The sequence below is a fragment of the Pavona decussata genome, unplaced genomic scaffold, assembly GCF_977016875.1.
Source record: "Pavona decussata unplaced genomic scaffold, jaPavDecu1.1 SCAFFOLD_32, whole genome shotgun sequence".
Classification (NCBI taxonomy): Eukaryota; Metazoa; Cnidaria; class Anthozoa; order Scleractinia; family Agariciidae; genus Pavona; species Pavona decussata.
This window is the reverse complement of record NW_028145455.1, coordinates 117,501-139,389: the sequence shown is the minus strand read 5'-3', so window position 1 is coordinate 139,389 and position 21,889 is coordinate 117,501. Positions and strand designations below refer to the sequence as shown.

General features: G+C 37.6%; 1 protein-coding gene across 1 annotated transcript in view; it reads left to right on the top strand.

Annotated features, from left to right (window-relative positions):
• Nucleotides 1-18,113: 18,113 nt before the first annotated feature.
• The window catches only part of LOC146484454 (uncharacterized), a 15,239-nt gene continuing 11,463 nt past the window's right edge, over nt 18,114-21,889 (top strand). The window contains exons 1-2 of the mRNA XM_085104535.1: nt 18,114-18,408; nt 21,377-21,491. Coding sequence (XP_084960661.1) covers nt 21,389-21,491 — 103 coding nt within the window. The 5' untranslated portion in view covers nt 18,114-18,408; nt 21,377-21,388. The remainder of the gene's footprint in view (nt 18,409-21,376; nt 21,492-21,889) is intronic.

Below are 21,889 nucleotides of genomic sequence, written 5' to 3'. Positions count from 1 at the left end.
CTGGTGTCGTCGACAACTTATCTACCCTAGACAAGGTGAGTCCTGACCAGTTTCCTAAAAGTAGCAAAAAAAAGAGAGGGTAACTCGTATTGCATAATATAGAATAATTAGTACAAGAACGTATGCATCTAATGATATTTTGTCTTTTAATTCATGATGTCCATTTGTTCGTAGCTTAAGTTTTGATAAATGCTAAGGTGGCAAAATGCTTTCTTTAAAAAAAAAAGAGACTGCCCAGATCTTGTAAATATCCTGTGCTAAAGGGAGACTGCACAAATATGCAAATATCTTTTAAATAGAAAGAGGGAGATTGAATTGTTCCTGTAAATTGAAAAAAGGAGGCTTCCTAGATCCTGTAAATATCCTGTAGTTGAAAAATAGAGACTATCAGAACCTATAAATATCTTGTAAATTACTAATGTGAGCCTGTCCATATTCTTGCTCGTATACACCGAAGGAGTCTGATGTCGCTACATACCTTTCAAGTTTATTTTACCATTTTTTTTCAGCAAATAGTAATACATATTATGCAACCAAACTACTCAAGTCTAACCTCTCTGACTCCAGTACAGATTTGGAAAACTACTATATATGTTCATTCGAAATCATTTTAGGCATTCTACCGTCAATCATTACTTATTTACCTCTGCTTTTCACTTTCATTTTCGCTTTTTCTAGACTAACTATGAATAATGTGACTATAGGCTCCGTTCAGACTAGTTGCCCGTTCCCGGTTCCCGGGCACGGGCACTAGTCTGAACAGAGCTTTTTGTCGGTGCCCGGGCAAAAATCTGGGCGCCGTGCCCGGGCACGGGCACTACCTCCAAAGGTAGTACTCGGGCACCGTTCCTGGGCACGGACACTGGTGTGAACAGGATTTTGTCAGTTCCCACGTTTTTTCCTCATGCCTCCTTACGATACAGCAAACATAATGGCGGGCGCTAAATTGAACAAGGAGAACACGATTGCTCCTTGGGCACCAAGGAGTCTGAATATCGTCCTTTCTAGTGCCCGGGCATGCACAGAGCTCTGGCACGGGCACCTAGTCTGAACAGGGCCTATGTAATATAGTTTAAGATTTACTCTAGCTCTGCCATTGATTTTATAATTTGGTCCCATGTGTATATTTTGTCCTAATTACTTACTGAGGGAGCCTATTCCTTATAAGCCCGGTGGCTTTGATCCTTGGGCTTTGTCGTCATCAGTGTTTAAATAATAATAAATAATTTTTGCATTTGTACAATTTATGGCAAAAACAATAAACTGAAACTGAACTGAACTGAAACAGTACCTTTGCTTCAGTTACTAAAACATTTTCATCAATAAAAAAAGAACAGATAACATATAAAAACAACTGACAAAACGATAACTGCTCAACAGTATCAAAAACTTAAAGCAGTCCAGTAATAGAATAATTGTGAACCGAAAATGTCATGTGCTGCGTGGCACTTGTACAAACAAGGACCGGTTTCTGTGATAGAATATCAATGTGCCAAATAATAGTTGAAGGAAAATCCATACGTTTCGGGCTTAGCCCTTCTTCAGTGAATCAATGTTAAATGGACTATGTCAGCAGGGGGACATGCGCAGTAGAGTTTGTGCGTTGATAGAACCACTTTGAATATTGTTGGCCCAACTTTATCAAATACCGTCGGAGAGTTCATGAAGCTGAAGCCCTATTCATCTGCCTGAATCGCGTTCATCTTCGAAAAGTTAGCTAAATTTTTTATTTACAAACGTTCCTCAGATATTACAGAAGCTGTTTGTTGCAATATTTCTGACATCGTTTGCTCTTGGAGCTCTATTAACGTGGATTTGTGATGTCCACTCTCGGCGGCCGTCGTTCTGGCTGCGGCCGAAAAAGAATATACGACAGCAAAGGCACAAAACATAAGGTTTGGAATCGAGGACATCGAAGAATTTGCCTGGATAGTTATTAGTGTTATTAGACCTCGCTTGACCTCGATATTGCTATGAATGCATTGATATATGATGAGTTTAAATCAGACATGAATACAAATTCCGCTTAAATTGCTTTGAGAAGCCGACCTTTTCTTCGTGCCACAATTAAATAAATCAGTTACGTGCAATATACTTTCGCATTTTCGCGGAGGCAACCGCGGAATTTGAACGTAGTTTTTCTGCACTTAAAATTGATTTCCAAGGAAGTTTTTCGACACGCCGAGATCCCTAGGAACATAAACAAATCAAAAACGCCGACTTAAAAATTTGGTCATTTTTGGTCAAAAACCATGGACTTACCCCTTAGAAAAAAGTCGATTTTTGGACGAAATACAAATATTCTTTTAAAAGCTACCAATCGAATCATTTTCTCCGAATACGTCCCTTGAGACACTTTCTAGGATCCTAGGGAGGTTTTACGACACGCCGAGATCCCTAGGGACATAAAAAGGTGAAAAAAGCCAAATTGAAAATCTGGTCATTTTTGGCCAAAAACCTTGGCCTTACCCCTTAGAAAAAGGTCAATTTTTGGACGAAATAGAAATATTCTTTTAAAAGCTTCCAATCGAATCAGTGTGTCGGAAAACGTCCCCTGGGACACTTTTCAGGTTCCCAAAGGGACCAGGAACAAAGAAATAGCCCACAAAAGATGATGCCAGGGTGAGAGTAAAAAAGAAAATTCTTTCTCAGGGCCCTATCTGCACTTAAAATTGATTCCCAAGGGAGTTTTTTGACACGCCGAAAACCGTATGGACATAAACAAGTGAAAAACGCCGACTTGAAAATTTGGTCATTTTGGTAAAAAACTATGGACTTACCCCTTGGAAAAAAGTCGATTTTTGGACGAAATAGAAATATTCTTTTAAAAGCTTCCAATCTAATCAGTGTGTCGAAAAACGTCCCCTAAGACAGTTTCAGGTTCCCAAGAGACCAGGGACAAAGAAATGGACAACAAAAGATGATGTCAGGGTGAGAGTTAAAAAGAAAATTCTTTCTCAGGGCCTTATCTGCACTTAAAATTGATTCCCACGGGAGTTTCTCGACACACCGAGATCCCTAGGGACATAAACAAGAGAAAAACGCCGACTTAAAAATTTTGTCACTTTTGGTCGAAAAAAGTCGATTTTTGGACGAAATACAAATATTCTTTTAAAAGCTTCCAATCGAATCATTTTCTCCGAATACGTCCCTTGAGTCACTTTCTAGGATCCCAGCGAAGTTTTACGACATGACGAGATCCCTGGGGACATAAACAAGTGAAAAATGTCCAATTGAAAATCGGGTCATTTTTGGCTAAAAACCATGGCCTTACCCCTTGGAAAAAAATCGATTTTTGGACGAAATACAAATATTCTTTTAAAAGCTTCCAATCGAATCATTTTCCCCGAATACCTCCCTTGAGACACTTTCTAGGATCCCATGGAGATTTTACGACACCACGAGATCCCTAGGGACATAAACAAGTAAAAAATGCCCAACTGAAAATCTGGTCATTTTTGGCTAAAAGCCATGGCCTTACCCCTTGGAAAAAACTCGACTTTTTGACGAAATACAAATATTCTTTGAAAAGCTTCCAATAGAATCAGTGTGTCGGAAAACTTCCCCTTAGACACTTTTCAGGTTCCCAAGGGACCAGGGACAAAGAAATAGCCCACAAAAGGTGATGTCAGGGTGAGAGTTAAAAAGAAAATTCTTTCGCAGGGCCTTATGTGCACTTAAAATTGATTCCCAAGGGAGTTTTTCGACACTCCTATATCCCTATGGACATTAACAGGTGAAAAACGCCGACTTGAAAATTTGGTCATTTTTGGTCAAAAACCATGGACTTACCCCTTAGAAAAAAGTCGATTTTTGGACGTAATAGAAATATTCTTTTCAAAGCTTCCAATCGAATCATTTTCTCCGAATACGTCCCTTGAGTCACTTTCTAGGATCCCAGGGGGTTTTTTTTCGACACGCCCAGATCCCTAGGGACATAAAAAAGTGAAAAATTCCCAATTGAACATCTTGTCATTTTTGGCTAAAATCGATTTTTGGACGAAAAAGAAATATTCTTTTAAAAGCTTCCAATCGAATCAGTGTGTCGGAAAACGTCCCCTGAGACACTTTCCGGGTTCCCAAGGGACCAGGCACAAAGAAATAGCCCACAAAAGATGATGTCAGGGTGAAAGTTAAAAAGGTACAAAGAAATAGCCCACAAAAGATGATGTTAGGGTGAAAGTTAAAAAGAAAATTCTTTCTCAGAGCCTTATCTGCACTTAAAATTGGATCTCAAGGGAAATTTTCGACACGCCGAGATCCCTAGGGACATAAACAAATGAAAAACGCCGACTTAAAAATTTGGTCATTTTTGGTCAAAAACCGTGGACTTATCCGTTGGAAAAAAGTCGATTTTCGGACGAAATACAAATATTCTTTTAAAATTTTCCAATCGAATCATTGTCTCCAAATACGCCCGTTGAGACACTTTCTAGGATCCCAGGGAGGTTTTAAGAAAGGCCGAGATCCCTGGGGCCATAAAAAGGTGAAAAAATGCCCAATTGAAAATCTGGTCATTTTTGGCCAAAAACCATGGCCTTACCCCTTGGGAAAAAGTCGATTTTTGGACGAAATACAAATATTCTTTTGAAAGCTTCCAATCGAATCAGTGAGTCTGAAAACGTCCCCTGATACACTTTTCAGGTTCCCAAGGGACCAGGGACAAAGGAATAGCCCACAAAAGATGATGTCAGGGTGAGAGTTAAAAAGAAAATTCTTTTTCAGGGCCTATCTGCACTTAAAATTAATTCCCAAGGGAGTTTTTCGACACGCCGAGATCTCTAGGGACATAAACAAGTGAAAAACTCCGCCTTGAAAATTTGGTCATTTTTGGTCAAAAACCAAGGACTTACCCCTTGGAAAAAAGTTGATTTTTGGACGAAACAAAAATATTCTTTTAAAAGCCTTCAATCGAATCATTGTCTCCGAATTTGTCCCTTGAGACACCTTCTAGGAACCCAAAGAGGTTTTACGACACGCCGAGATCCCTAGGGACGTAAAAAAAGTGAAAAATGGCCAATTGAAAGTCTGGTCTTTTTTGGCCAAAAACCATGGACTTACCCCTTGGAAAAAAGTCGAGTTTTGGACGACATACAAGGTCGAGGTCACGGGTTCGAATCCCGTTGAAGCCTGTATTTTTTTCAGGCTTCTAATTTCCAATTTCATAAATTGGAAAATTCACTGCGATGATCACTTCTCACTTTCATCTACATGCGCAGTTCATATATGAATCATTTCATATACTTTACATCAGTATAGATATTGGAGGACATTTTCATCCTAATACTATATACTACGGAGTTTGGACAAATTTCCATCATAATACTATATATATATTGTGACCTAATTTCCATGTTAATACTATACACTGTGAATATTTGAGTAATTTTCATACTATTACTAAACGCTGTGGATTGCGGACTACTTTTCATCATAATACAATACACTTTTGATTTTGACCTAATTTTCATCATAATTTTACTGACTGTGGATTTCGGACTAAATTTCATCGTAATACTATGCACTATAGATTTTGAAGTAACTTTCATACTAATACAATAGATCGATTTTTGACTAATTTTCAACCTAAAACTATACACTGTAGATTTTGGACTAATTTTCATCCTAATACTATTCCTTATGGATTTAGATATAATTTTCATCCTAATGCTATACACTATGGATTCTAGACTAATTTTAATCCTGATTCTCTACAGTATGGATTTTGGACTAATTTTCGTCATCATTGTCATCATCATCATCATCATCATCATCATCATCACCATCATCATCATCATTATCATCATCATCATCTTCATTATCATTATCATCATCATCGGCCAACTGCACTGCAGTTGGTTACGAGCTTTCTCCACACCTTCCAGTCTTGTACCATGCTTCGAATCTCTTCTGGCGTTGGTGGGTATGCATGGTGGATCACGTTGGCAATGTACTGATGAAACATCAGCTTTGGGCGACCGGGCTTACGTTTGCCATGTTTGGGGTGGAAAAGGGCATACCTGTTGACCAATTCATTATGTGTTTTCCTGGGGTTTGTTCTAAGAACTGGAGCTGTCGTTGTTGTATCAGCTGGATGAGCAGATCTTGTTTCACTCTCTTGAGGACTTCTTCATTCGCGATGAAGTCCATTCCCTTGATACCCAGGATTATTCTATAGCAGCTGGTGGTGAAGTTGTTGAGTTTGTCTTCACGCTTTTTGGTTAATGTCCACCCTTCACATCCGTAGAGAAGGATCGATAGACAGGTCGCCTAAACAGTTTGATTTTAAGCTCTGTGGGGGTAATTTTGGATCGCCACAGCCTCTCTAGCTTCCAGAATGCTGACCTGAGGCGAGGCTAAGGCGCCGTTTCACATAGCTTTCGGTGAATCATGGAAGCCATCTTTGACCCAAGGCAGATGAAGTCGTTAGCCAATTTGGTGTCTTCATTGTTCAGGGTTAGATTTTTCTTTTTTTTTTTTTTTTTTTTTTAATTTGCAAAACACAAAAACTGCTTACATTACTTACAATACAGATCTCTTACACCACTAACATTACAATAACTCTACTTTCAAGATACAACTTACATTACTTACATTACAATACTTACTCAACTTAAAAGACGGTACAATGCTTATTCTACTTACATTACAGCACATTACATCATTTATTGACAAAATAATTTTTTCATCGGTTTCCACTTACTTAAAATTTTATCGTGATGAGAAAAGTCACGTGCAAATTTTTCAATATTGTAATGAAACTTAACGTAGCTCTGTACGCCAGCGAAATCGGGTTCACGTCCCTCCATTTTGCATTTGTATATGAAAAACTTGACTACTAAAATAATACAATTAATCGCATTCTTATAAGGCATACAGTTTGTATAGCCCAAGAGAACAGATTCAAGAGAAAATTCTATTTCAATGTCTGTTACCGACCAGATCCAATTTGCGAGGGCGATCCAGAGGTGGGATATCCGGTCACAGTACCAAAAAAGGTGCTCTATGGTTTCAGGTTTACTGTCACAAAAAAAGCAATTATCGTGATCCTTAATACCCATTTTCATTAACAATACATTTGTGGCAATAATTCTATGGAATATCCTATATTGAAAGCTTCTCAGCTTACAAGCACTCGTGCATAAGAAAGGGATACTGTAATAGGTAGACCAATCCTCGACAGGAGATGGTAGATATTTATTCCATTTACGCTGCACCTTAGTTGGCTGTATGGCAACCGATTTTCGCAAAGCGTCATAAGTAAAGCTGGTCACCTTTTTTGTCTTAAATAACCGATCTATATTTTGGGATTTGACCACAGGTAACCGTTTACCAAACTCTCTAATCTTTGACTTCCATGAACTTGGAATTGCGCACATAATACCATAAGCTTGTAAAAAGGTACAAGTTAGGCTAAACTTATTAATCAATTTGGTTGGTGACATAAAAATGCCGGATTCGTCTACAAGATCATTGACGTAACGTAAATCTTTTTTGTACCACGACTTATAAAACACAGGTTTATTTTCTATCTTAATAAAGACATTATTCCATAGTGGCTGTGACAGAAGGTCACCGGCTTCTACAGTTTCCTCAACATAATCTGCCCATGATTCAACTACATTCCTCCAGAAAGTATTTGTCCCAAAAGAGCAAGCCAGGCGTGATAATGATCTTTTGTTTAGTAACCAGACATCATTCCAGTAAAGGTGATCGGAAAGCAGGAGCCTTTTCCAGTCTGCCTGATAATTTACGTCCCACACTTTCTTAACCCAGGAGATCTTCAGAGCCTTGGCAAATGATCGAATATCGGTCATCTTCAATCCCCCATCATCTACATCATTAATGATTGTTTTCCTTGCTATTTTATCACTCTTTCCATCCCAGATAAAGGAGAAGAAGAGTGTTTCTAATTCTTTAAGAAAAAAGGCATTTGGAGTAGGAAGTGTTGTTAAGAGATGAACAAATTTAGATACTGCGAGAGACTTAATTACCTGTATTTTGCCTATGATACTCAAAAGTCTCCAGGACCACGAGTCTAAAAGTTTTCTGACCTCCTGTAGCTTTATTTTGTAATTGTACTCCACTATTTGCTGGGTTTCAACAAAAAACGTTATCCCTAGGATGTCAAAAGGTTCATTAAATACCCATGCTAAATTTTTCTCCGGAAGTAATATGACCTTCGAGAATCTCTTACTACCCAGCCATACCGCCTTAGTTTTTTCTACATTCACCTTCAGACCTGAGCACTCTCCAAAGAGCTCCAAGGTGTCTAGGCATTGGGAGAGTGAAGTTTCAGTTCCATCTAAAAGGAAAAAAGTGTCATCCGCATACTGTCCAAGTAAAAATTCTTCATTATTAACAGTGATGCCCTTAATTTGACCGTTTTGTTTTATTGCATCTGCGAGAAGTTCAGCACAAATAATAAAAAGGTGTGGTGACAGGGGGTCTCCCTGTCTAACACCTCTTGAGACCGAAAAAGAATTGGAGCAATGACCATTGTATAAAATGGAGCTATTAATATTTTTGTAAAAGGTTTTAACCCACCGCCTTATAGACTCTCCGAAATTAAAAAACTTTAAGGCTCCGTCAAGAAAGTTCCATTCTACCGAATCGAATGCTTTTTCAAAATCAATTAATAACAGTAAGCCCTCTTCGTTGTTAGAATTTAGTTTATCTATAATATCATAAATTAGCCTTGTGTTTTCGGCCATAGACCTGTTTTTTAAAAAGCCTTTTTGGGTGTGTGAAATGATGGATGGGAGAACCTTCTTAATACGATTTGCGACAACAGCTGAAGCTATTTTATAATCAACTCCAAGTAAAGATATCGGCCTCCAATTTTTCAGATAGAACTTTGTCTTATTTGGTTTAGGTAAGGTAGTTATAAGCGCGCTTCTCTGAGTGACCGACATTTCGCCAATGCTATATGAGAAATTAATTGAACGCACTAAATAATGGCTGAGGTCATTCCAAAAAAATTTATAAAATTCCACGGTAAAACCGTCCATCCCAGGACTTTTTCCATCACCCATAGTTTTTAGGGCATCTAAACATTCTTTAGCAGAAATGTTACCCTCACAAGAGTCCTTTTCTTCAGGAGTCAACTTCACCCTTATATTATCTTGATTGAAAAGTGTGGCAGAATGATCAGCCCTGAATTCAGTTTTCCTGGAGGTATAAAGCTTTTCATAAAAACGCTCCTGCTCCCTAATTATATCTTTTTGGTCTGTGATTTCGGTAGCATCCTCTAAAACTAGCTTAGGAATTAATTTGTTTGTGTAATGTCTTTTCTCCAGATTCAAGAAGTATTTAGTGCTTTTTTCACCCCTAGTTATCCAATTAGCTTTTGACCTTATAACTATACCACGCATTTTATGCTCTCTCAGTTCTTGTAACTCATTCTGTTTTTGGGCGAGTTTCCTTTTGGTTGTTTCACAGGGAGATTCATTTAAACTCTGCTGAAGAAAATTTATTTCCTTTTCTAGAAAATTTTCAGTCTTATTTTGCTCTTTTTTCTTCCATGCTGCATAAGAAATAGTTTTACCCCGAATTTGAAGCTTAAGTGTTTCAAACAAAAGTTGGTCATTAATGGAAAAAGTATGGGGCTGTGGATTTTCTATGTCACCATTAATTTTGTATTCATCCACAGTCTCATTTATACAATCCTTGACAAGTTTCACATATGCCGGATCTGACAGTAGAGAATTATTGAATTTCCAGAACCCTCTGCCCCTTTCCTGATGTGTAAAAATCATATTCATAACTACTAACGAGTGATCCGTGCGATAGCCAGCATTGGTTTGAATTGACTCCACTAGACCGGTTAAATCAGTAGACAAAAGAAAATAATCGAGTCTTGCTTGTTTTAAATTACTGTACGCACTCCAAGTATAACTACGTCCAGTTGGTTCCTGGTCTCTATAGACATCGCCCAACTCGAAAGTATCGATTAAATCCAGCACAGATTTTTGAGCCTTCGGATTGTTTTCCTTTGAGTAATTTATCGTGTCATTATGGTAATTTAGCACCACGTTCCAGTCCCCGCATAATATAATAGGTTGATTTGACAGTTCCCAATTGATCAGATTTTCTTTCAGGTTTGTAAAAAATTCGGGCGAGTCAGTGTTCGGACCATACAGAGTAACCAAAGTGCAACGTTGCTGAAAAATGGAAATATCTAATACGATATATCTGCCTTGTTGATCGCTAATTACATTGTGCAGCACATATTCAAATGTATTGTTAAATAGAATAACAACTCCGCAACTTTTGCTATCTAAACTGCTAAAAAACGCCTCATAGCCCCATTGGGATTTCCACCTTGCTTGTTCTCTTTTGCTATTTTGGATATGCGCTTCCTGTAGACAATATATGTCAAGTTTCTTTTGCCGAAGCCAATTAAAGACGTCTTTTCTTTTTTTTTCATCTGCTAAACCTTTACAATTCAATGTCCCGATCTTCAATCTGTTAATTTTATCCTCACTGAATTTAAATGTTATGATCTGTTAATCTTGCATACTTATTACAACGCAAAAGGGTAGAATTGATTTGCTGGCACAGAGCAAACGCTACAATAAATATATATATTTGCATATGTAAGACGAAAACAGATTGAGACTTATCAATCCAGAACAAGAACAAACAGACACTAAAAAAACACAACAAGTAGCGTCCTGTTAGCGATTGCAGCTTCTGGCTTATAGTAATGATGTCCTGTGCTGCGACTCGCGCGTACTAGAAGTACTTAAACAAAAAGTTAATAGCGACATAATTATTAGATATGCTATTCTTGAAATTAGCTTCTACTCAGTAAGACAGGCAATAACTTAGCTTTTTCCATAGTTCAACCCGATTCTTGAACCTGACCAGCCACGACTAGTTGAATGAATGGGGCCTTCTGTAGATACTTTAATTTCGCCTCCTTTTGTTGCTGATAGGGAAGCTCCCATTTCTTCTTGAGAAGTCGGCCTCTAAGCTTCGAGAGCTCTGGTGGTAGATCGACCATCACTCCATAACCTGATCCTTTTGGGAGCTTCTTGGCTAGATTAAGAATGTAATCCCGCTGTTGCAGGTCGACAAACCTGACGATGATCGACTCTTTAGTTGCGTCTCGGCTTCCTCTAATTCTATGGCACGCAGCGAAATTAATATTTTTCACTTCACCTGGATCCATCTTGAGTGTAGTATTGAAGAATTCTTGAATTTTGTGTCTTGTAGCTTCAGAAGTTTCTTTTAACTCCCCGGTTATACCGTGAAAAATGAGATTCCATTTCCTGCCCCAAAGATTCAGGGCAAGAAGTTCGTCGCGTATGGACTTGTCGCGCTTTTCAGCCTCTTTTATTATCCCGGGTATCGTACTTTCCTTAATCTCCAACTGCTCATTTTCGAAGTGTGACATCGCCTTCTCCAATTCCACGACTCGGTCGGTTGTTTCCTTGATTTTTCCTTAGATTTTTCTTGCAGCTGGGATTGGTCATGAACTCTGTTTTCTTTATGTTGATGACTGGGCCGATCTTTTGGACCTCAGCAGCTGGTCATGAACTCTGTTCTCTTTGTGTTGATGACTAGGCCGATCTTTTGGACCTCAGCAGCTGTCCCATTTAGCTGGACTTGAGCCTCTTCGAGGGAATTCTCACAAAGGGCGATATCGTCAGCAAAGTCGAGGTCATTAATCACTTCCCTTGGGTATCTGCTAGATCTTATAGGCGTTGTAATGAAACCATGTGTTCCTTCAGACTCCTTCATTATGAATTCGATCATAATAATGAACAGAAACGGGGTCAAGACGTCTCCCTGAAGGACTACAGTAGTGTCCTCGAATTCTTTCGATGGATGGCCGTCGAAATAAACAGCACTTTTGGAATTGGTGTATAGGGTTTTTATCACCCCTACTAGTGTCTTCGGAATGCCATAATGCATGTCTCAGGATCTTGAACATTGCATTGTGGCTAATTTTCATCACAATACTAAAGACGTTCAATTTTGACCTAATTTTAATTCCAACACTATATTCTATGGATTAAGGAGTATGGATAAATGGATTTTGGACCAATTGTCATCTTAATACTATACACCGTCGATTTTGGCTTACTTTTCATTTTAATACTCTAATCTATGAATTTTGGATAAATTGTCATCCTTATTACTAGACATTATGTATTTTGATCTTATTTTCATCCTAATACAGTAACTGTATACTTTCGTTTTTGGTCTAATTTTATTCCTTATAGTTATCATCCTAATATACTACACACTTTAATTCTAGGCCAAAATTTTATTCTAATACTATACATTTTTGGTGCACCAATTGCTCATAAAAGTGGCATTTTCTCCCTTGAACTTGACCATGGATCAGGAACCACGTGTATTCGGCCAGTCAAGCAGAAAGGAACTAAGGTGCAAATTTTGATACTTCATGTCCAAATCCCCCACCCCACCCAGTAAAAGATCAAATCCCTCACCCTTTAGGAGGTTTTTCTTGTCAAAACGTATTACTCCCCATGTCCGTGGTGGGTGGAGAGGGGGAAGGAGGGGGGAGGGAGGGGGGAGGGACGGGGAAGGACGTTGAGAGTTTGAATTGATCGGCACATTATTCTGAAAACACCTTGCATCTGTTAGGTATAACAACTTGGAGATCTTAATTAAAACTTACCATATATGATTGTTTTCTGAGCCAAGTCATTATGGAAATTTTTAAAATATATATTGGGCAAACATCAATTGAACTAAACAGAGTGAAACATTTGTTCACAGACAAGCTGGGAAACGGGTGCACCTTTCTTTTTCGGTAAACAGGCGTGAAGTTTTTCAGTGTCTTCGCTGGCGTGCTGGTATCACCGGTTTGAAGCTTAAAAAAGGAACCAGTTCTCCTTTTTATTAAGGTAAGTAATATAAACAAAAGCTAATGGTTACGGTGTTCGAGCGATTCATTACAGTCTATATACATACAACTGATCCAAACAAATCTTAAAACCTAGCTGGCGTTTCTAGTAAGAAATCGCCTGCTTTTATTTCGATTTTCTTTGTGCCTTCCGTTTAATTAATTGTCTGCGAACTGAGAACGCAGTTATCATCAGTTTAATTATACCTTCCATCGTAGTATTTATCTGGCTCATTTCTTGATTTCCTTAATTATTCCACGGAAAGCCAGACTTCAAGAGAAGGAAAGCTACCTAATAAGTATTATCAAACTTTGGAATCCAGCCACAAAAAATGAAATTGATTTTCCTTGAAAATATCAGTTTACTCTTTCGTCGCGATTAAGAAACGTATTTGAAAACCTAAAACTGTTTGGATCCTTTATTTTGGTAGACCGAATACTAAACGGTTTTCAGAGGCGTGATGATGGCAGGGATGGGCCAGCTTTTGACTGTTCAGTATAGCGCGGTAGTCTAAACAAGAGTTAAGGGAATTCGGATTTTGGGAAGATGAAAACTGAACAGAATTTCAGATAAGTTATTACATGAGCCGCACTAGTGAGGAAGTCGGTAGTTTCCCTTTTGCTTTAATTACGTCAGTACGACTGACAAGTTTAATGGGCTTTATGTACGTATATAATACGGTGTGTAGCCGGGGCGCTTGAAAATTGTCTAACCAAAGGCTGCTGTCAGCCAACTCGGGAATGTAGATGACACCTCAGTAATTGAAATTAAGACACAACACTACCTTGAAAGTTACAAGAAATATATCTTTGCCCGATTTTCACGAAAAATAACCATTCTTGTACTAAAATGATTGTAAACTTATTCCCTACACATTGAATAAGCTAGATTATTCTGATGCACCGATTAAAAAATTTTTCACGTGTTTTTTATTCATAGTTCACACCGACACTTCACTAATTGAATTTAAGACACCGCACTTTGTGGAAAAAACGAAAAAACTTATAACTTTGCTCAGATTTAACGAAAAATCTCCATTCTTGCACTAAAATGATGGTCAAATTATTCTCTACAGATTGAATAAGATAATTCTGATGCGCCGTGAAAAAAAAATTTCTCGTGTTTTTACCACAAATTGAATTTAAAACACTGCAGTTCTTTCAAAACTGAATAAAACCACAAATCGAACAAAAATTTTGTCGCCGTTAATGCTTAATTTCCGCTGTTGAAACTGTCGAGCATCCCTTAGAAGTTCGTCTTTCGATTAACCGTTTCCAAGAGGTGTGTTTAATCCCTTCCGAAAACGCAAAATTCGCCAATTTCGACCAGCGCTATCTTGCCCCCTCGGAGTGAAATTCCGCTACATTACGATCACTCATTCACTGCGCATGAAAACCCCACTTCGCTATAACTTGTTCATTGCGCATGCGCACATTCACGAGTTAAAAATAAAAGTTGAACAGCTGCTTAATTTTTTCGTTCACGCAAGTCTTTTACACATCGCTTCTTTTAGTTTATTTCAAATTTACGTCCGTATGCAGATAAATTAAGGGAACGATCGATCCAACCTAGGTTAACTTCTTCCCATGTCTTGAGCTTCTCCGTTCAAGTATTACAAAAAAAAATAAACCTCTTGCTTTAATGTTTGTAAATGGTATCATTTCAACGGTTTGACACTTTATCGAGTATTCGGGTAACCCAACTCTTCGTTCCCGCGATTTTCTACGGTCATTACTACGTATCGCCGGTAAAGTCAACCCATCAGGTTGGGCGATTTTATCACATAAATTTTCGAAACTGCCACATCGCCGCGATCGGTGAAAAAAAAAAATGGCTAACTGTGCCCACATCAATTCGGTGGCGAAAATCGCAAGCAGGCGATCAAATTCGCCGCGATCGGCGTACAAAATCGCCAGGTGTGTCGCCGGCTTTAGACCTCGTACATTTATTTCGATTTTCTATGTGCCTTTAGCTTGTTAAAATAAATGTCGAAGTAAGAGAAAGTTTGCGCCTTAGACGCAATCAACCGCCGTATTTTGGCGGTTGATTTTTTAAAATTTATTATTTATTTATTTGTTTTTTATTTAAACAATATTTGAACACGACATTTGCGCTAAGAACAACTAAGTGCTCATCGAGAGAGCTTACGTCGGATCAACTAACACATAAACACATAAACATATGGCAGAGATGGACTAATTAACAGGGCTAACATGCACGAGTACAATAAGTTAAAAAATAAGAAAACTACTAAGCTAAACTAAGAAAAACGAGATGAATGGGAAATAAATGACTGGACTTCTTAGAATAAACGAACATTCGACTGAAATTGCAAATCCGCAGAACCAAACAGAAAACATTCAATCTTTACTGGTAATGGCGGTTGATTGCGTCTGCGGCACAGGCTAAGTAATTGATAGCCAAACAGAAAAGTTTTAAATTTAGCAGTTTGTGTTAGGTATTTAGACTTCATCCAAACGGTCTGCAGGAAACTGGTAATGGATTAAAAAAAAACTGCTAAAAAATGTGAGCTAGTAACCGCCTTGGCTAAACTAAATAAAGCGCTTTTATATCATAAAATACACGAAGGTTCGTTTTGTGAATTACATGTAAATGCTGTTTCAATGTCAGCAGGTGCTAGAATATGAAGCAAATTGTTTACTAGATATCTATCCCAATTTTTTCTAGCTTTTGTACTTAGAGTGTACTTGTACAAAGTAGTGGTGAGAGTACTTGGGTTTAAACGTCGACAAATCATCCGTGAATAGTCAACATGTTTTCTTTGAATGTGTAGGATCAGAGACCATTTGAAGATTGCGGCGCAAACAAAGAAAATTGAACAAAAAATTGAAACATTTGGTCACTGAAAAAAGTCTGCCAATTTAGGCCTAGTTTGCTTTTGTGTATTCATGTCAATATTTTTCTGAACTGTGTATTAATTTCACTGTGTGGATCAGTGTTTGGATTTAACAGAGTAAATACCGTGCATTCAGCAAGAAAAGGTACGTGCAGTTGTTACACAACTATTAAACACCATGAGAAGACACTCAGTCGAGCTGAAAACTGAGTTACCATCAGTTTAATTATACCTTCCATCGTAGTATTTATCTGGTTGATTTCTTGATTTCTTTATTCCACGTAAATCCAGAATCCAAGAGAACAAAAGCTTTCAAATTTGTATTGTCGAAAATTGGAATTCAACCACAAAAAGTGAAGTTGATTTTCACTGAAAAGACCGGTATACTCTTGCGTCGCGATTAAGAAAAGTATTTAAAAAGGGTAAACTGTTTGGATGCTTTACTTTGGTAGACCGAATACTAAACGGTTTTCAGAGGCGTGATGATGGCAGGGATGGGCCAGCTTTTGAATGTTGAGTACATTTGCGGCAGTCTAAAAAAGAGTTAAGGCAAATTGAATACGATTTTGGGAAGATGAAAGGTGAGCATGAGCTAGTGAGGAAGTCAGTAATTTCCCTTTTGCTTTAATTACGTCGGTAAGACTGACGAGTTTAATGGACTTTACGTACGTATTTAAAAACGGTGTTTAGCCGGGGTGCTTGAAAATTTTCTAAAATGAAAGTTGAACAGCTGCTTAATTTTTTCGCTCACGCAAGTCTTTTATACATCGCTTCTTTTAGTTGATTTCAAATTTACGCCCGTATGCAGGTAAATTAAAGGAACGATCCATCCAACCAAAGTTAACTTATTCCCCTGTCTTGGGCTTACCCGTTCAAGTATCAGAAAAGAAAACTAAACCTTTTGCTTTATTGTATGTAATGGGTATCATTTAAATGCGGCACGGGCTAAGTAAGAGATAGCCAACGGAAAAGTTGGAGCAGTTTGCAATTAGGTGTTTAAACTTAATTCAAACGGTCTGCCGGAAACTGGTAATGGATTAAGAACACTGCTCAAAACTGTGAGCTAGTAACCGTCTTGGCTAAACTAAATAAAGCGTTTTTAAATCACAAAATACAAGAAGGTTCGTTTTGTGAATTACATGTAAATGCTGTTTCTATTCAGCAGGTGCTAAAATATGAAGCAAATTGTATACCAGATATCTATCCCAATTTTAATTTTTCTAGCTTTTGTACTTATAGCTCCAGTTTACTTGTACTAAGTAGTGGTGAGAGTATTGGCTTTAAACGTCAACAATTCTTCCGTGAATATTCAACATGTTTTCTTTGAATTTGTAGGACCTGAGACCATTTGAAGACTGCGGCGAAAACAAAGAAAATTGAACACAAAATTCAAACATATGATCACTGATAAAAGTTTGTTAGTTAAGGCTTAGTTCGCTTCTATGTATCCAGGGAAAGATTAGGTCACTAAGGAAACTAAGAGTAGGTCACACACTAAATTTAAAATAAAGGAAATGACATTATTATTTTATTTTGCTTTTGTAGATGGTATATACGACTTGATCTTAGTATCAAATTGCTTTAAGGATGTCTCCTCCTTCAAAATGGAAGGAAGAGAATTCCAAACTTTGACACCCAAAAAAGCAAAGTTATTCTTGTAATAGCTGAGACAAGGGGGGAAAAACATGGCGAGAGTATTAGGGGCACCCAGCGGTTGAGGTTTTAGTTGTGAGCAAATTCTCAAGTAAAGTTTTCTTCGGTAACATGTCCACTCAAAATTTCGTACCACTGGCAAATGATTCCTTTCGTTTTCGAAGGAGAAAATATGCTCGAAATTTCGTGAAAATAAGATTCTGTTCCCTAAACTATATTGGCTTTAGGCAACAATCATCTGTGGATATTCAACTTATTTTATGTGAATTTGAGACAACTTGACGGCGAAATACAAAGAAGCAACTATTTCTATTTTTTAAAAGCCCATGCTCGTCACTGCTAGTCTTATTATTTACTAATTAAAAAACAATATGGATAATTTTGCCTTCCACTTGTGGTTAACAAATGTTACAGATGTTAGAGGGATTTTTTTAGTCCTTGGATTACCACGTTTTGTAAAATCCCCTGAATGTAAATTTTGAAACCAGTTAATCAACGGGTAGAACGAATAACTGAAACATTTTCTCACTGAAAAAGTTTGCCAATTTAGGCTTAGTTCACTTTTGTACATTCATGGCAAGATTTTTCTGAAAGTATTAATTTCACTGTGTCCGTGTCCGTATCCGTGTCCTTGGTGGGTGGAGAGGAGGAGAGAAGGGGGGGGGGGGGGGGGGGAGGAGGGAGGAGGGAAGGAAGTTGAAAGTTTGAATTGATCGGCACATTATTCTGAAAACACCTCTCATCTGTCAGGTATAAGAACTTAGAGATCTTAATTAAAACTTACCATAAATGATTGTTTTCTAAGCCAAGTCATTATGGAAATTTTGAAAAATATATTTTGGGCAAAGATCAATTGAACTAAACAGAGTGAAACATTTGTTCACAGACAAGCTGGGAAACTGGTGCACCTTTCTTTGTCGGTAAACACGCGTAAAGTTTTTTAGTGTCTTCGCTGACGTGCTGGTATCACTGGTTTGAAGCTTTAAAAAGGAACCAGTTCTCCTTTTTATTAAGGTAAGGCGTTTCAAAGTAAGACATCTCGTGCTTTTCTTTCTTTTTTTTTTTGTGCCTTCAGTTTAATTAATCGTCTGCGAACTGAGAACGGAGTTTCTATCAGTTTAATTATACCTTCCATCGTAGTATTTAGCTGGTTGATTTCTTGATTTCTTGATTTCTTTATTCCACGTAAATCCAGAACCCTAGAGAACAAAAGCTTTTAATTTGCATTGTCGAAATTTGGAATTCAACCACAAAAAGTGAACTTGATTTTCACTGAAAAGACCAGTTTATTCTTGCGTCGCGAGTGAGAAACGTATTTGAAAAGCGGAAACTGTTTGGATGCTTTACTTTGGTAGATCGAATACTAAACGGTTTTCAGTGGCGTGATGATGGCAGGGATGGGCCAGCTTTTGACTGTTAAATACATATATCTTATTCGATGGTTTTACATATAATACGCGCGGATATTTTGCGAGTTGCGTAGTATTTTTCCGAGCCCCGAAGGGGCGAGGAAAAATACGAGCAATGAGCAAAATGTCCGCGAGTATTATATGTAAAACCATCGAATAAGAGATTTATTATTCCACTACAAAAAGATTTTGTTATTTTGGCTTCTCTGTTTTGGTAACAGTTTTCAAATGCACCCGGCATCAACTGTCCATCGGTATATGGCGCGTACGAATGATGTAAACAACACAGAAAGCCAGTTAAATGTCTTTAATTTGATTAGATAAAATGAAAAGATAAATGACAAGTGAAACTTGTTTTCGAGTCTGCATCGTTTCAAAAACTATTCTTCGTCCAGTCCGGACATTGTTGCTCCTTTTTTCTGCCTTTTCCGTCCGTATTCGCTCTGTTGTAAACCGGTCAAACCGGGACACTACAGTGTATTACGGTCTCATATTTTGCGCGTTCTCTTGACCTTATTTGGTGAAATGACATAATAGTGGAATAATAAAGTGAGGTAGTCGAAAAAGAGTTAAGGCAATACGAGTTTGGGAAGATGAAAAGTGAGCATGTGCTAGTGAGGAAGTCAGTAATTTCCCTTTTGCTTTAATTACGTCGGTACGTTTGACAAGTTTAATGGGCTTTACGTACGTATTTAAAAACGTTGTTTAGCCGGGGCGCTTGCAAATTGCTTAAAATACAACCTTAATTGTAAATTAAAATACTCAGAAAGAAAAGAAAGAAAAAAGCCCAGGGAGAGCTTGACAGAGTATAAGTGTACAGTTTTTGTATTACAATACTTCTACATAGGTTTCTCTAGGCACAATAAATTATAAAGGTTGTACAAAGGGTTTTTTTCTCTCTTTTTTTGCGTGTGTGTACTTGTTAAATTACTTACGAGATAATAATCCATATTTAACTAAAAAAATAAAGAATTAGTTATAGCCACTTAAAAGCAACTCCTTATAGTTTTTCCATTTATTGCGAAACGAAACAATTCTATTGGTTTTAAATGCAATATATTTTTCAGTTTCGTATTTATTTTTAAGAATGAAGAATGAACAGCTGCTTAATTTTTTCGCTTAGTTAAGTCTTTCATACATCGCTTCTTTTACTTTATTTCAAATTTACGCCCGTATGCAGGTAAATTAAGGGAACGATCCCCATCCAACCAAAGTTAACTTATTCCACTGTCTTGAGCCTATCCGTTCAAGTATCAGAAAAGAAAAATAAACGTTGACGCAATCAACGCCGTATTTTGTCGGTTGATTGCGTCTGCGGCGCAGTCTAAGTAAGAGATAGCCAACAGAAAAGGTGTAGAATATATCCTGTTTGTATTAGCCGGTTTGTGTTAGGTGTTTAAACTTTATTCAAACGGTCTGCCGGAAACTGGTAATGGGTTAAGGAAACTGCTCAAAAATGTGATCTAGTAACCGCGTTGTCTAAACTAAATAAAGCGTTTATATATAATATTATACAGGGAGTTCGTTTTGTGAATTACATGTAAATGCTGTTTCCATGTTAGCAGGTGCTAAAATATGAAGCAAATTGTATACCAGATATCTATCCCAATTTTAATTTTTCTAGCTTTTGTACTTAGAGCTCGAGTTTACTTGTACTAAGTAGTGGTGAGAGTACTTGGCTTTAAACGTCGACAAATCTTCCGTGAATATTCAACAAGTTTTCTTTGAATTTGTAGGATCGGAGAGCATTTGAAGATTGCGGAGCAAACGAAGAAAATTGAACACAAAATTGAAACATTTGGTCACTGACAAAAGTTTGCCAATTTAGGCCCGGTTCGCTTTTGTGCATTTATGCCAAGAATTTTTCTGAAATTATTAATTTCACTGTGTGGATCAGTGTTTGGATTAAACAGAGTAAATACTATTCATTCAGCAAGAAAAGGTGTGTGCAGTTGCTACACCACTATTAAACACCATGAGAGTTGTGTTTGAAGTTGGTATTAATAACAAGTCTGGTTAGGACACTTCTCGATCTCTGAAAAAAAAACTTTACATTGCCCAAGGAATTTCTGCATGATACCTTTGACCATTTTGAAACGATAAAACCTAGAAAATTGTCAGGCAGCTGGTGTTAAAACTTATAACGGAAAATGGGAAAGCGGAAAACTACAGGACAGACTAAAATAATTGACAAAATGTTTCGTTTCATGGCTCTTTCAGTCGTTTGAATGACGATCTGGATCGTTTTGACTGCTCAGGTACTGTTGCTAATCTTCATCTGCTGATTTTGTTGACTGGCTGTGTATTTTTATTACTTATCACCGCGGTTGTTGGCGGTTCGTGCCTTTTGTTTCTCGCCGTCTTAGGTGCCCGGGATCCCCATGGCATGGCTTTGCCATCTTGACTTTGATAAGTTAATCCATTCTATATTAGATATTAAGTTTAAGAGGATTCATTTTATAAAAGATATTAAGTCTAAGAGGTCCATCATCTGTTTAGGTTCATGGCTCAGCTTACTATGAAGTAAAAACTAGTGGATCGCTTACAAAGATCTCCCTTTACTAACGTTACAGGTGCATCACAGAATGATGCTAATTCATGGCCGTATCACACCCGCGGTGGTTGTATTACTACTTGTGGTGTTTTGGGGGACGAATATTTGGAGAGAAACTATAGCACAGAGCACAGGTAAATATTTAAATACTATCGACCTAGTCGATTATATTGCTAGACATTAGCACTTTGTGTCCTTGTCCTAAGTTGATGTAATCTATAAATTAGCAGATTACCTTAAATGTAATGAATGAAAGTTAAAATTTTCGATCGAAATTGAAATTGAAACTGAAAGTTGAGATTTTCATTTTCGATCGGTATGAGAATCGATTTCGCAATCAGACGAAACATATCATGCTTGGAGAAGACTACGCGTTGGTGTCTTTTGATGTTTTTTCTCTATTCACTTCAATTCCTGTTGTACTTGCCATTCAAGTTGCTACTGTTTGGCTTTCTAATGATGACACATTACAGGATAGAACCTCCATCCCTGTTGATGTCATTGCTGACCTTTTGCATTTCTGCATGTTTGT